Source organism: Podarcis gaigeae, assembly GCF_964106915.1.
Source record: "Podarcis gaigeae genome assembly, chromosome: 8".
In the NCBI taxonomy this organism is placed as follows: Eukaryota; Metazoa; Chordata; class Lepidosauria; order Squamata; family Lacertidae; genus Podarcis; species Podarcis gaigeae.
The window spans coordinates 25,921,733-25,936,037 of NC_139684.1; the positions used below are offsets into that span (position 1 = coordinate 25,921,733).

Consider the following 14,305-nt stretch of genomic DNA (forward strand, 5'->3'; position numbering starts at 1 on the left):
GCTTGAACTGGTCCCTGAAGGACCAGGTGTGCAGCCTGGGAGTCATTTTGGACTCACAGCTGTCCATGGAAGCACAGGTTAATTCTGTGTCCAGGGCGGCTGTCTACCAGCTCCACCTGGTACGCAGGCTGAGGCCCTACCTGCCCGCGGACTGTCTTGCCAGAGTGGTGCATGCTCTAGTTATCTCCTGCTTGGACTACTGCAATGTGCTCTATGTGGGGTTACCTTTGAAGGTGACCAGGAAATTGCAATTAATCCAGAATGCAGCAGCTAGACTGGTGACTGGGAGTGGCCGCCAGGACCACATAGCACCTGTCCTGAGAGATCTGCATTGGCTCCCAGTACATTTCCGAGAACAATTCAAAGTGTTGGTGCTGACCTTTAAAGCTCTAAATAGCCTTGGTCCTGTATACCTGAAGGAGCGTCTCCACCCCCATCATTCAGCCCGGACACTGAGGTCCAGCACCGAGGGCCTTATGGCGGTTATCTCATTGTGAGAAGTGAGGTTACAGGGAACCAGACAGAAGGCCTTCTGGGTAGTGGCACCCGCCCTGTGGAACGCCCTCCCATCAGATGTCAAGGAAATAAGCAGCTATCTTATTTTTAAAAGACATCTGAAGGCAGCCCTGTTTAGGGAAGTTTTTAATATTTAATGCTGTATTGTTTTTAGCCCTCGATTGGGAGCCGCCCAGAGTGGCTGGGGAAACTCAACCAGACTGGGGGGGGGTATAAATATTATTATTATTATTATTATTATTATTATTATTATTCAGCAGAGTGGCTCCTGAGTTCTGAAGCAAGCATTACAAGTGTGAAAAGATGCCCCAGCTCTATCTGATGCAATGCCTCCAGCAAAGTGGCTTTAAAACACACACACACACACACACACACACACACACACACTCCTGGATTTCTCACCTGGGCAATAACAGCGCAGCACCCCCGGCTGTATCAAGGAGGCCGGCACTGAGATCTGGTCAAACAGGCAGCTGTAGTTATTGCTGGCCTCCTGCCAGGGCCCTGTGATCAGCACCTTCACGCCCCCCTGCAGAGGAAAAAAGCAAGCAGAGCAGGGAATGGGGGTCAGGAGGAGTCAATCTTGGACCACTCTTGGCTGCCTCCTCTCGGTGGCTCCCTCCTCCTCCTGCCCCACAAAGCTACTGGCATTTGCCACAGAGAGAGGAAATAAGAGCAGGAGTCATATGGGCATCAAGGGGTTCTCAGCCCTGGCGGCCAATGCCCGCTGCATGTGAGACAACCAAGACCAGGCAAGCAGGCAGGGTTCCATGGCGAGGTAGGAGGGCCTCCCCTATCTTTCAGTTGGGAACTGGAAGTGTGGAGCTGTGTGTGATTCAAGGTGCTCAACTGAGGCTTTGGACTACAACTCCCATCTTCCCCAGCTGTCACGGCCATATTGTAGCCCAAAGATTGGAAAGGCACCACTCAGCAAAGGCAAGCTTTGTGGGAACCAGAGAACAACCATGTGCCGCTCCATCAGATACTGTCTATTTCCTCCAACAAAGTCCTGTAACCAATGCCACCTAGTAGACAGGAAGCTAAATGTAAACAGGGCAGATGTGAGCTGGTATTCAACTAAGACCTATGCAGAGAGTAGACCCACTGAAATTAATGAACCTAAGTTGCTCATGTCTGTTAATTTCAATGGGCCTACTCTGAGTAGGACTAGCATTGGACACCACCAGCAGGGGTTCAAATACCACCCCTGGCTTCAGTTGACTCTGTGGCCTAGAGAAGTCGCTATTTGCCTCAGTTCCCCATCTGAAAGAATGGAAAATGCAGTAACCTATTGTCTGATGAATGTTATCAGGCATGTTCACCGCCCAGCTTTCTCCCCAGTAAGGACCTCAAAGCTTGTTGCCATTCCACCTGAAGGAAAGCCGCTTGAAGGAGGCAGGAGAAATAAAAACCAATCCATTAATACTGGAACCGCAACACAGGAGAGAGACATTCAGAATTCCTTTCCAAAGCCCTTCCAGAAGAAGGGAGCCGCTGCTGAAAAGGTCCCTCTCTGCTTGCCTGCAGCTCCTGAGTCAGGCTGAGATTCTCAGGGCCCAGCTAGACAGTATGAGAGCGAAGTGGGTCACAGTCTCGTGATTTTGCTAAAAAATGTAAAAGAGCCTGGAGGAGCAGCAACAGGGGAGGGTCAACTTAACCCACTCTCCCTCCGCCTGTTTTTCAGAACAATATTGTGCCCCGACTCACCATGAGGAAAAGACACAATATTTCCCGCTGTGGGCATTTTTAGTGAGAAATGGCTCTGTGGGGAAAGCCACGGTAGCTTGCTGCAGCTACTGCTTATTTTGTAAAGAAAACTGACCCTTGACTCTGAAGGGAGGACTTGTTTTAGCCTAAGTTGCATGGAAGAGGGAATCAAATGTGGGCTGGGGGAAGGAGAGGCCTCTGTCCCACTGCTGCCTCTGTCCAAACAAGTAGGACAGGAAACATTTTCAGGTTGCAGAGCCGCCCTGCATTGGTTTCTACCAAAGAGGAAATGCCACATTTGGGCAGGAGATCTAAAAACCTGAAGAGAAACCGAAATATGCTTCTCCTGTGCTGACCCCCAGTGGCAGAAAGGCAGGAAAACACTTTTCAAAAAAGCAATTTTACCAGCTTGGATTGGGCGGCCCTCGACACACACATTGTTAATACTTTTTAAATCTGCTTCTCTAAAGGGTCAAAAGTGTGGATGCTGTGAGCAGGTCTGGTTGCAGCACCTTGGCCAGTGCACATTTAGTGTCCAACCTGGGAGTCTTGGCGTGCAGTTGGAGAAAGGTAACACAGAAGGATGTGTTTCATGAAAGGCATCCCATCAAAACACAGGCACTTTGCTCTGGGGATGGACTGGTTTATTTCTGGGGTTAGGATGAATGGCCTTAGGAAACAGGGCGGAAATGTTCACCCATTCAGTGAACACCTGCCCACTCTGGTTTGGTTTTGTGATGTCACCATGTGGCTAAAGCTGATTGGTGGCGTGGCACTGCCAGGAGGACAGCTCTCTAACTGCCTTTCATCCAAGGTGCAATTTGCACTTTTCTGCCTGAACAAATGTTCTACACAGGTGAGTGGGTAGCAGGTCAGCATTCTGGCCGGCTCAAAATATTTCTAGGCTGAAGCTGGCAACTGTGTCACTCACCTAAAAGGTAAAGGTAAAGGACCATTAGGTCCAGTCATGAACGACTCTGGGGTTGCGGCGCTCATCTCGCTTTATTGGCCAAGGGAGCCGGCGTACAGCTTCTGGGTCATGTGGCCAGCATGACTGAGCTGCTTCTGGCAAACCAGAGCAGTGCACAGAAATGCCGTTTACCTTCCCGCCAGAGCGGTACCTATTTATCTACTTGCACTGTGACATGCTTTCGAACTGCTAGGTAGGTTGGCAGGAGCAGGGACCGAACAACGGGAGCTCACCCCGTCATGGGGATTCGAACCGCCGACCTTCTGATCGGCAAGTCCTAGGCTCTGTGGTTTAACCCACAGCGCCACCTGCGTCCCTCACCTACCTACTCCCAATAACCCCAATCTCTCAGCCTAAAACAGGGAGGGACAGAGGCCTTGGTGGGAATGAGAGACTGTAATGCCTATTGGAAAGAAGAATATAGGAACACCAGAGGAGCCCAGCAGCAGCTCAATCAGGTCTTAGGGACCCATGAGCCCAGAATCCTGTTGTCACAGTGGTCAACCAGATGTATCTTCTGGGAAGCCCACAAGCAGGACACCAGCACAACAGCAACAGCACCCTCCCTACTTGTGGCTCCCAGGACTGGCATTCAGAGGCATACAACCTCTGACAGCAGAAGCTCCCTCTCCTTTGCATGCTGTGGTTTCAGTTTTCCTTCCTTTCCAACTTCCCTGGAGCACAGATGGGTAGAGAGGTAGAGAGGTGGGGCCCTCCCCTCCTTGGCAGGCCAAATGATCTCATTTCCAAAACCCAGGACTCCCCCCCCCCCAGCCGCAACTCACTGGAACTCAGTTCTGGCATCTCTCAGGCGGGCGCCATTGCCATTCTAAGAGAACAAGGGAGGTGTTCATTATGGTGAGTTCCTGCGCCTCTTTTTCTAGAAAAAATAGCACTGCCAAAAACCCACCAAGGGCTGAAAAGCCAAACAGCTCACCTCTGGATAAGACCACTCGGGCGAGTAATCCGTCACCATGAAAAGGCGCCCGCTCTGCTGGAGCATGCCCAGGGTGCCCTGAGCAGCAGCAGCTGCTGCTGCCGCCGACACCACCTCAGTCACGTGCATGTAGGCCAGAGTGCTTGCCCCGTTCTCTGTGCTGCTGCTGAGGTGCAGGCTGGCTTGCTGGGGGCTGCAGCAGGGGATACACATCTCTGCCTGGCTGTAGGAGGCCCGGTTGGCGTCCTCCGGCTGGGACAGCCCACTGCTCTCGCCTGATACCAGCTGGTGCCCGTAGATGGTGTTGCTCCCACCTTCCACCGAGATGAAATCATTGATCAGGTCAGAGAACTGGTTGCTAAAGGAGATGTCAAAGTGGTCCAAGCTCAGCTCCATGTTGGAGGAGTTGTTCAAACCTGGGTGGGCTACTGGGTAGAGGCCTTGCACCATGTTCCCTTGGAGGATGGGGAGGCTGTTCCCATTCCGCAAGCTGCCCCCGTTGGTCTCGGGCTGCATGTAGTGCTCTGTCCCACCACAGGCCTGGAGCTCCCCCGTCTTCAGCAGGTTCTCATTCCCATCTGCCTGCGGAGAGGTCTCCATTGGGACCTCGCCTTCGGCCGACATAGCCTGGAAGTTTGCCTGGAACTGCATGAGCTGGAGCGAAGAGGTGGACTCGATGCGAGCTTCCACCGTGCCGTTGCAGTTGGAAGTACTCTGGGAGGAAGCCTCCGTCTTCACGTTGGGGAGCCCTAAAGGGTTGACAAAGGAACTGCTTGCATCGTTCAGGTTGTTGTGGCTGTTTTGCTCCAGAGGCAGAGGTTTGCTGGCATCCTGCAGGAAGAAACTGGGGGAAGGGGTCTGGTGGACGTGGGGGCTCTGGACCGCTTGGTTGAAACCAGAGGAGTAATCCTTGTTGGAATCGATTGCGCTAAAGTCCATTTGTTCCAAGGTGGTACTGGGGCTGAGGCCTCCGCCGGACGGGAGCAAACTGGAGCCGGTCGTAAGGGTGAGCGAGTTGGACGAGGAAGAGGAGGAGAACGCTTCTTTCGACAACTGTTGCTCAAAGGACGTGTCTTCCGTCTTAATCTCCTTGGTGAGGGCTGCGCTGAAGTTGAACCCGCGCTCTGTCGTGGGTGACTGCCTGATGTTGGGGCCCAGGCAATCTGCCTTGGGGCCTCCTCCTCCATACGTCTGCCCCTGCTTGGGATTGTTAAGGAAGCAGTCCGGGTCGAAATTCATCGTGGTTTCTGGGATCTTCCGGCCACTGTCGAGAGTGGTGGAGAGCACCAGCTCTTCGGAGACGCTGGCGGGCAGCATGGACAGGCCCTCTGAGCTGCTGGCGGTGGGGAAGGTGAACTTGTGGCCATCCGAGCTCACGGCCAGGACCAGCCCTTGGGCAGCTGCGTCCGAGGAGAGGAGGTGCTGATTGGGACCCGCGGTGGGTGACATTGTGTAGACGGCCTCGCTGGTCACATCCGACATGAAGACCGTGGCGCTCTGCGACAGGTTGCCCATCACTGAGGCAACGGCCATGCTGGAGACCCCGGTGACAGCCGGGCTGTCCGCCACATCGGGGTCACTGTTCAACCCACTGCTGATGGACACGGGGGAGTTCTGCGTGGTGTCGGGGACTTCCACCTGATTGGTCGAGGAGACCTCTGTGCTGTTCTGATGCAGCAGGACCGGCTTGGCCACTTTGCCATTCCTTTTCTCCCGGCTGGAGGACTTGCCATGGCTGTGCTCGTTCTTCCCTTCGGAGACATCGTTGTTCTGCACCTCAGAGTGGGCGCTGTACCCGCCTGACCTCGGCTCGACCTTTGGTGAGATGATGCGGTGTTTGGCACTGTTGCACTTGTGGTGCACACTGCTACCTGCGCCTGTCCCAAGCAGAAAAAGAAGGTTAATCATGGACTGGAACACAAGCCAGCTGGTCCTTATGCCAGAAGTTTCTCTGTATTACTTTCTAATGCAGAGGGATGGCTGGGACTGAACAGCTGAAGCTTTCTACAGCTGTCAGCCTTAGAGCAAGATCAAGATGGGCAAAAGCACCATGAAATGATCAACCTGTTGGGGGATTCAGAGCTTCAGCCTGAACATGTTTTGCCTAGAGCTGGATTTGTGCCTCTTGGACTTAGAAGTGGACCAGAGGGAACTCAGCTTTTCATTGGTTTTGATATGAGACTATACTACGAGGCATCCTGTCTTTGTTTGTTGAAGGAATGGATGACATTAGAGAATTCACATATTCTAGACTTAGAAGGTCATGATAATATTTTTGGTTGGCATGCTTATTTATGGTATGAAGAGATGAAAGTACATAAAGGATTTACAAATCATATAATTAGGAAAAAATTCTATAGAGTATGGGATAAATACAAACATTTATTAAAGGTAAAAACACCACTTTGGCTCTCACCGTTGGAAGCTATAGCAGTAAAGAAAAATATGATAGAAGGGTGGACAACTTATAGAAATTTATTAGAACAAGAGGGAGGAGAGTATAAATTAAAAGAATTTAAGGAACCATGGAAAGAAGGGGAAGGAAGTCAAGTTTTGGAATGTTAAAATGACTGTAAAATTATTGACATGTATAAATCTGAAAATCATAAAAAAAGATTCATAGTTTAGGTTCAAATGCATTTAAAAGTAAGCATTTTAGAATAAAATGTGTACAAAACACATATTTTAAGATAAAATATACAAAATTAATGCAATTCTTTGTGAGATTATTTAAAAGAGGTTTGTAGTCTGAAGAAGAAAGAAGACAGAATGTATGTATGAAATTTGGGGCACATACAGAATGTCCCCTTTTATTGGTGGGGTGAGGATTCAGCTGTATCCTGGCAAGTGCAGGCCGTGCAACTATAGTCAATTTCCAGCTCTTGAACAGACCTGTTTTCTCAAAAGACTGGACCTTTTGCACTAAGCAAAGTGACCAGCAAATACGCTGGGAAGCGAAGGATAATACTTCCTTTGACAAAATAATGTGACCTCCCCACCAGCAAATCGGGCTGAATGCTCAGGAAAGGGGCAAACTGGAAGTTACCTCCCCAAGTTGCCTAGAAATCGGCTGATCTGTCCACATCTCATGTCTGCCGTCTCTCTAATGTAGGGTCCTGTTTAAGGTATTATGGCTAAGAGCTCTTCAACCCTCCTGCCCCATAGGGACATGGGGAGCGCAGGCAGGACTGGCCCAAGACATTTTGACACTTGAAATGAACTACAAAATGGTGTTCCCCTCTCCACCAGGGAAGAAGGGGAAAGTGAAGCTTGACATCAGGAACAAAGGAGGAATAATGGTCTACACCAAAATCTGCTGCCCCTGTGGATTCTGCCACCTGAGGCAGTTGCTTCACTTTATCTCAGGTGTGGGCTGGCCCTGAGCACAGGAAGCTGCCTTATACAGAGTCAGAGCATTGGTCCATCCATGTCACTGTTGTCTACATGGTCTGGCAATGGCTCTTCAAGTTTTTCAAGCAGAGGACCTTCCTAGCCCTGTGAGCCTCCGGCATGCAAAGCAGGTACCTTGCTTCCCCCTCAACCTATATCCCACCCTGATTCCGCCCTCCCACAAATCCAGCACTTTGTGGCATTCGAAAACCGGGAGAGTGCAGAACGTTTTTGCCCTGCAAGCTCCTGCTCCTCACCCAAGTTGCCAGTGCAGAGGCAATTGTGCGTCCGAGGCTGCGGTTTGGTCTGGTGGCTGTCCAGGATCTGCTGCACCAGCTGCTCCACAGAGAAGCCCGAACTGCTGTTCCCATTGCTGCATGTCCACTTGATGCCGTGAACTGTGGAAAGAAAGAGCGAGAGAGAGAAAGGCAAGAGGTGAGGTGGAAGCAGCAGCAGCAGCAGCAGCCGACGACCAGCAGTTGTCCTGGCAGATCTTTTGCTCTGAAGGATCTTTGGTTGGGGATAGACTGTGCAGAATCACATGCTTCATCACCTCATTTCCCATTAAGGTAATTAGAGTTGGGAGTGAGAGGATGCCCCCTTTCCCCTTTCATGTTTCTCTAAGGGGCTTTGCCCTGCTTCCCACTCCTCCTTTGCTGGAATAACTCCTAAAATAAATCCCAGGACAGGAGTGTACATCCTTTGCCAAAGATTCAACTCCCTTCAGCTTCTTTACATTTCCTCCACCCCTCTGTGTACCAACCTATGGAAATATGTACAGGGACAATTCTTTCTTTCTTTTTCTTCTGTGCCCCCCACCCTGCAAAAGTGCTCTTGGCACGAATGTGCGCATGGTTTTCTGCAGGTGACCTTTCTGTGTTTCAGCCATGCACACAAGTGCAGAGACGCAACCTCTGCCCAAAGAGCGTCTTGGTGCAATCCGGTCACACTGAAGCAGCTCTTGTGCAAGGTTATCATGTCAGTAATGCAAATGTGTGTGTGTGAGGCATTGAAGGCTGTGGTGATGTGTGCATGCATGGCCCTTTGTGACCACCTGAAAATAAAAAAGAGAACCACAGAGGATTCCTGGTCCTTCAGTTCAACTTTGGAACCAAAACAAGGAGAGTTTCAGATGCCTCCCTTGTTTTAGTTGCAGCCCTGCTTAGATAAACAGGCAAGAGGCAGAGACTTGCAGTTGAGGAGGAAAACTATCTGTCTTCAACTGGGGCATATTAGGCATTGGGCCAGAAAGGAAGGAAATCCTGGAAAGAGAAGGTGTGTTTTGAGAGAAAAGAAGATGACACTGAAGTGGCAGGAGACAGAACAACAGACGAAAACAAAAGGAAGCAAATTTTTAAAGATTCTTCAGCATTAGGCTCCAGTCATGACATCATATGCACTAGCCAGTAGGCACCACACCTGTCCTTCAAACACATCTGTGAAATATGTCTTTGCTTCCAGCTTGTGGGGTTAGTCTGTCAGCCTAGGGCTTGCCAATCAGAAGGTTGGTGGTTCGAATCCCTGCAACGGGGTGAGCACCTGTTGCTTGGTCCCTGCTCCTGCCAAGCTAGCAGTTCGAAAGCACGCAGTGCAAGTAGATAAATAGGTACCACTCCGGCAGGAAGGTAAATGGTGTTTCAGTGCACTGCTCTGGTTTGCCAGAAGCGGCTTAGTCATGCTGGCCACATGACCCGGAAGCTGTATGCCGGCTCCCTCGGCCACTAAAGCAAGATGAGCGCTGCAACCCCAGAGTCGTCCGTGACTGGACCTAACGGTCAGGGGTCCCTTTACCTTTTAGCTTTGCATAGCCTGTGTGCAAACAGTTCAGAGCCAATATTTAATCAATGGCTGGCCTGAGGGACCACTGCCTCCGGCACAACTTTGCAGGGGCTCTGGAATCCTTGGGCTTGTGATAGCTTCTGGCCTGAGTGCAAAGGTGTGGCGTCACAGATTCGAGAGCTATGTTTCCCTTGCAGTGCACGTACGGTTCTGCGTCCTGCTGTTGAGGGAATCATAAAGTTGGAAGAGACCCTTTTTTGCTGCTCAAGAAGGTACGACGGTGTTTTGTGAGCTGATGGGGGGAAACCCTTGCAAGGCCTCTTCAATTTGGCTCTGAGTCTGTACAGAATAGGGAGAGGTTTCTCCACTGGTCCATACCAAGCTCTCTGAAGAAGAAAAATGCCAGCCTTCAACTTTGCTGTTTTTTGGCCACAAATCCTGTCCCCACACCCCACCTTTCCCTCACTGGGTCACTAAGCTAGGTTGCTGCTCCTTCTCCTCCAAATGAGCTTCTTTTACTGCTGCTGCTCCCCCTTCTGTTGTGAAGGTTATACGATGAAAACCCACTGAAGGGTGACAGATTGCAAGGAGAGAATTTCAGGATGCTTAATGTAAATTACCGACTGTCTTGGCACATCCAATATGCAGATTGTCTCGCTTTCCTTGCGCAGCGCAACCCCCCCACCCCCGGCTTTTTAAAGAAAACCTCCTCTGAGCCAGTGAGTTGTTAGCACTGAATATAAAATACTATCAAGATGGCTTTTAACATGTCACGCTCGGCTTCCTGACACATAATGAATCAGTGGGAAGGGGTGGGGGCGAAGAGAGCATTATGAAGGGAAGGTTAATAAAACAGCCCATTGCCACCTCCCTCCCGGAAAGGCTGGAAGATCAAAACTGCTTGGAAAGCACACCAGATCTCATTGGAGTTTGGGTAGAGAGATGAATAAATAGCGAAACAGAAGCATCCCCCTGGATCCTTTGCTGTCACTTGAGGTCCGGGGGCCCCAGTGGCCTGGAGTGCCTTCCATCACCTTCAACTGGTGGCCCAGCTACGCCCCTATCTGGACAGGGATAGCCTAACTACCGTTGTCTATGCTCTGGTAATCTCAAGGTTAGATTACTGCAGTACATTATATGTAGAGCTGCCTCTGAAGACAGTTCGGAAACTTCAGCTAGTGCAGAATTCAGCAGCCAGGTTGCTTACCAGAGCAAGACAGTTTGAGCATGTTACACTGATCCTGGTCTGACTGCACTGTCTATCAGTTAGTTTCTGGGCCCAATTCAGAGTGCTGGGTTTGCAAAAAACAAAACAAACCCAGCCAGAATTTTACTATCCCAAAGATGGGAAAGCGACGAAATACCAGCGAAAGAACATTGGCAAGAAAAGTTGATGGAATACGCTGTAATGGTGAAGCTATCTGACTTAAAGATAAGGACAATAGCAACTTGATTGGGATCCTTTTATGATGTATATACAGAAACAATGCACTGAAATGAACTCAATGGCAGGATTCGATTAATACACTTACAATGGACAAATACAAACATAAAGTATAATTATGAGGTAAAAATGAGAAGAATAGATAAATGATACAACCTTAATTTTAATATATAAGGAATACAAAATTATAAGCAGAAGAAACAGATATGCTATAAATCAGGAAGGGAAGTTGGGGGAAGTCGTGGGGGGGGTGAGTTGAAATTGAAAAATGTAATTTAAATGTTTGATTCTGCTACAATTTCTTCAATAAAATTAAAAATGTTAAAAAAACACCCAGCGCTGGGTTTGACCTAGAAAGCCTTAAATGGCTCAGGAATGCCTCTTCCCATATGAACCTACCCAGACCCTGAGATCGTCCTCTGAGGCCCTCCTTCATGTGCCTCCTCCTTGAGAGGTCTGGAGGGTGGCAACACGAGAACGGGCCTTCTCTGCAGTGGCTCCCCATGTGTGGAATGCTCTCCCCAGGGAAGTCCGCCTGGCGCCTTCCTTATACACCTTTAGGCACCAGGCAAAAAAGTTCCTTTTTAATCAGGCCTTTGGTTGATTTGATTGACATCCTATGCCCTTTTAAAATGTGGTTTTGGGGGGTAGGTGAGTTATTGGGTTGTTGTTTTTATTTTGATTATTTATTTTGTGGTCTTATATTTTGATTTTGTTCTGTGAACTGCCCTGAGACCTCTGGGTATAGGGCGGTATATTAATTCTAACAACAACAACAATATACAATGCAGCTGCAACAGACACATACCCTCTCATGCACACACATAAAGACCAGACACAAAGGCATCTATCTGAAGGCAGCCCTGTTTAGGGAAGTTTTTAATGTTTTATCGTGTTGGGAGCCGCACAGAGTGGCTGAGGAAACCCAGCCAGATGGGCGGGGTATTAATATCATCATCATCATCATCATCATCATCATCATCATCATCTTTCACACAGATCCATTTCACCTATGCACAGCCATGCATACAACTCTCCCTCCGTCTCTCACACACTCACAAAATATAAAACCACAAAATATATAATCAAAATAAAAACAACAACCGAATATCCCCCCAACCCCCCCAACTACATTTTAAAAGGGCATAGGATATCAGCTGGGGAGAAAGACATTTCTGTGCTACACACATATATATGACTGCAGTAGCATCTACAACAGCCCTGTAAAGTAGGGCAGCATTTTTTATCATCTCTAGGGCTGATGCTGAGGGAATATTGTTCTCATTGTTCCTTGCTCTGGGATTGAAAATAGTCAATATGGACCTGGTTACAACTGTTTGGAAATGAAATGAAATGAAATAAAGGCTTACTTAAAACTCCCTGACCTTCAAACCAGGACTTTGTGGCTTACCCCATGACCCTTATGTAGCCATTCCTGTCTTTATGACTTCCATGGAAATATAAAATGACACATGTGAGAAGCAGGGCCACAGCTCAGCTGTAAACTATGAGTTTTGCATGAAAAGGTCCCAGGTTCATCCCCTGGCATACCCTCTCAGGGAGGGCTGGGGAGAAACCCCTGAGGCCATGGGTAGGCAAACTAAGGCCCGGGGGCCGGATCTGGCTCAATCGCCTTCTAAATCTGGCCCGCGGACGGTCCGGGAATCAGCATGTTTTTACATGAGTACAGTGGTACCTCGGGTTAAGTACTTAATTCATTCTGGAGGTCCGTTCGTAAAATGAAACTGTTCTTAACCTGAAGACCACTTTAGCTAATGGGACCTCCCGCTGCTGCCGCGCCGCCGGAGCACAATTTCTGTTCTCATCCTGAAGCAAAGTTCTTAACCTGAAGCACTATTTCTGGGTTAGCGGAGTCTGTAACTTGAAGCGTCTGTAACCTGAAGCTTATGTAACCTGAGGTACCACTGTAGAATGTGTCCTTTTATTTAAAATGCATTTCTGGGTTATTTGATTTAAAATGCATCTCTGGGTTATTTGTGGGGCATAGGAATTGGTTCATTCCCCCCCCTTCAAAATATAGTCCAGCCTCCCACAAGGTCTGAGGGACAGTGGACCGGCCCCCTGCTGAAAAAGTTTGCTGACCCCTGTCCTAGGCAGCCACTGCTGGTCAGAGGTTGAAGGGGCTGCTCGTCTCAGTATAAAACAGCTTCCCCCATTTCTCCTGTGTTCTTACATTTCCAAGAAAAAAAGCACTACCCAGCCTCCAGAGCCCCTCACTGTGGACACACAACAGCCGGGGTCTCCTTGGCGACTGCCCATTTGAAAAAGTAGCATGTGCCTTTTCATTCCAGACTCCCCACAAGTTTTAACTGACAAGAAATAAAGGGATCACTTCTGGTTTTTCTCCACTGGATTAAACTTTAATTAGACTTCTCTTTTCATACCTCCCAACACCTACACAATAACAACTTTCAAATCCTGGCATGAGGTGTCTCCCAGCCTTTTGTGGGTTGTGAAAACCCACCTGGATGTGCATTGCTGAGCGAGCAGACTTGAAACAATGTCCCTGTTTGGGCTTCCTTTGGCAAGCCTTTCTTTTTCCAGCAACCGCTGCTCATTCCAAGATCTCCTTAGAAACCCGGCGGAGTCTGTCATTTGCTCCTTAATTGCAGCTGCGGGTCAAGCAAGGCAGAGCATTTTCTTTTAACTACAAAAAGGCAATTAGCAGTGTAGCTGCCTCTTTGTGAAGGTCTGGGACCTGCGGCTATAACTGCATCCCGTTCGTCTCCCAAACCAAGTGCCTAAAGAGATTGCCCTTTCTGAGCCATGTGGTGCTGAGCCGAAAGCATTTGGCTTCACCAGGGTTAATCACAGAGTTCTGAGAAAGTAACTGGTGGGGACCAGGGACGGGAAGAAAGTCATCCTATCCGTTTATCGCAGTGGACTGACCCAATTCGGCCTGCTTGGAATGAAACGATCCCTTGGATTACACACTTCTCGAATGCAGGGTATAGCTCTGGTCTCCAAAAGGGGCACACAAATAACTATCAATCTATCTATAAAAGCTTTGCGTTAGGGGAGAATGCACCAAAAACAATGGGAATAGGCTGCACTTTGAAGGAAGAAGGCTTCCATAACATGCAGATATTTTGAGTGTCAGAGAGGCAGGGAGGGAGGGAGGGAGGGAGGGAGGGAGGGAGGGAGGGAGAGAGAGAGAGAGAGAGAGAGAGAGAGAGAGAGAGAGAGAGAGAGAAACAAGCCTCTGGTGGAACGCCAGGTCCATCTCCGGAAGGGGCTGCAGTTATTAAATAGTAAATTCCAAAAAATGGCCTGATAGTGCAGAAAAGACAAATGTTAAGGGATAGTAGAAGAACTAGAAGCTTGCCATTTCCTTACATTTACAGGCCTCTCCCCATTTATGTGCATTCGACCCGCACACGACTGTGTATATATGCGCTGAGAAATAATGAAGTAAATTGACTTAAACTGCAAAAAGGTGTGAAAAAGGCAAAAACGGCCAGAAAAACTACAAAAACGTGGCAAAAAGAGAGGGAAAATGGCCACAGCGAAGCAATGCAGGGTATTGGTCTACCTCTAAATC

The 14,305-nt window shown here is 49.0% G+C and overlaps 1 protein-coding gene across 6 annotated transcripts in view; it reads right to left on the reverse strand.

Moving 5' to 3' along the window:
* LOC310850687 (calmodulin-binding transcription activator 1-like) overlaps positions 1 to 14,305 on the reverse strand; it is a 683,171-nt gene that overhangs the window by 31,453 nt on the left and 637,413 nt on the right. For all 6 annotated transcript variants that reach the window (XM_083752369.1, XM_083752371.1, XM_083752372.1 and 3 more), the window contains exons 7-9: positions 7,778 to 7,918; positions 4,131 to 6,007; positions 919 to 1,045 (exon numbers count right to left, since the gene is read on the reverse strand). In XM_083752369.1, the coding sequence (XP_083608495.1) occupies positions 919 to 1,045; positions 4,131 to 6,007; positions 7,778 to 7,918 (2,145 nt within the window). The remainder of the gene's footprint in view (positions 1 to 918; positions 1,046 to 4,130; positions 6,008 to 7,777; positions 7,919 to 14,305) is intronic.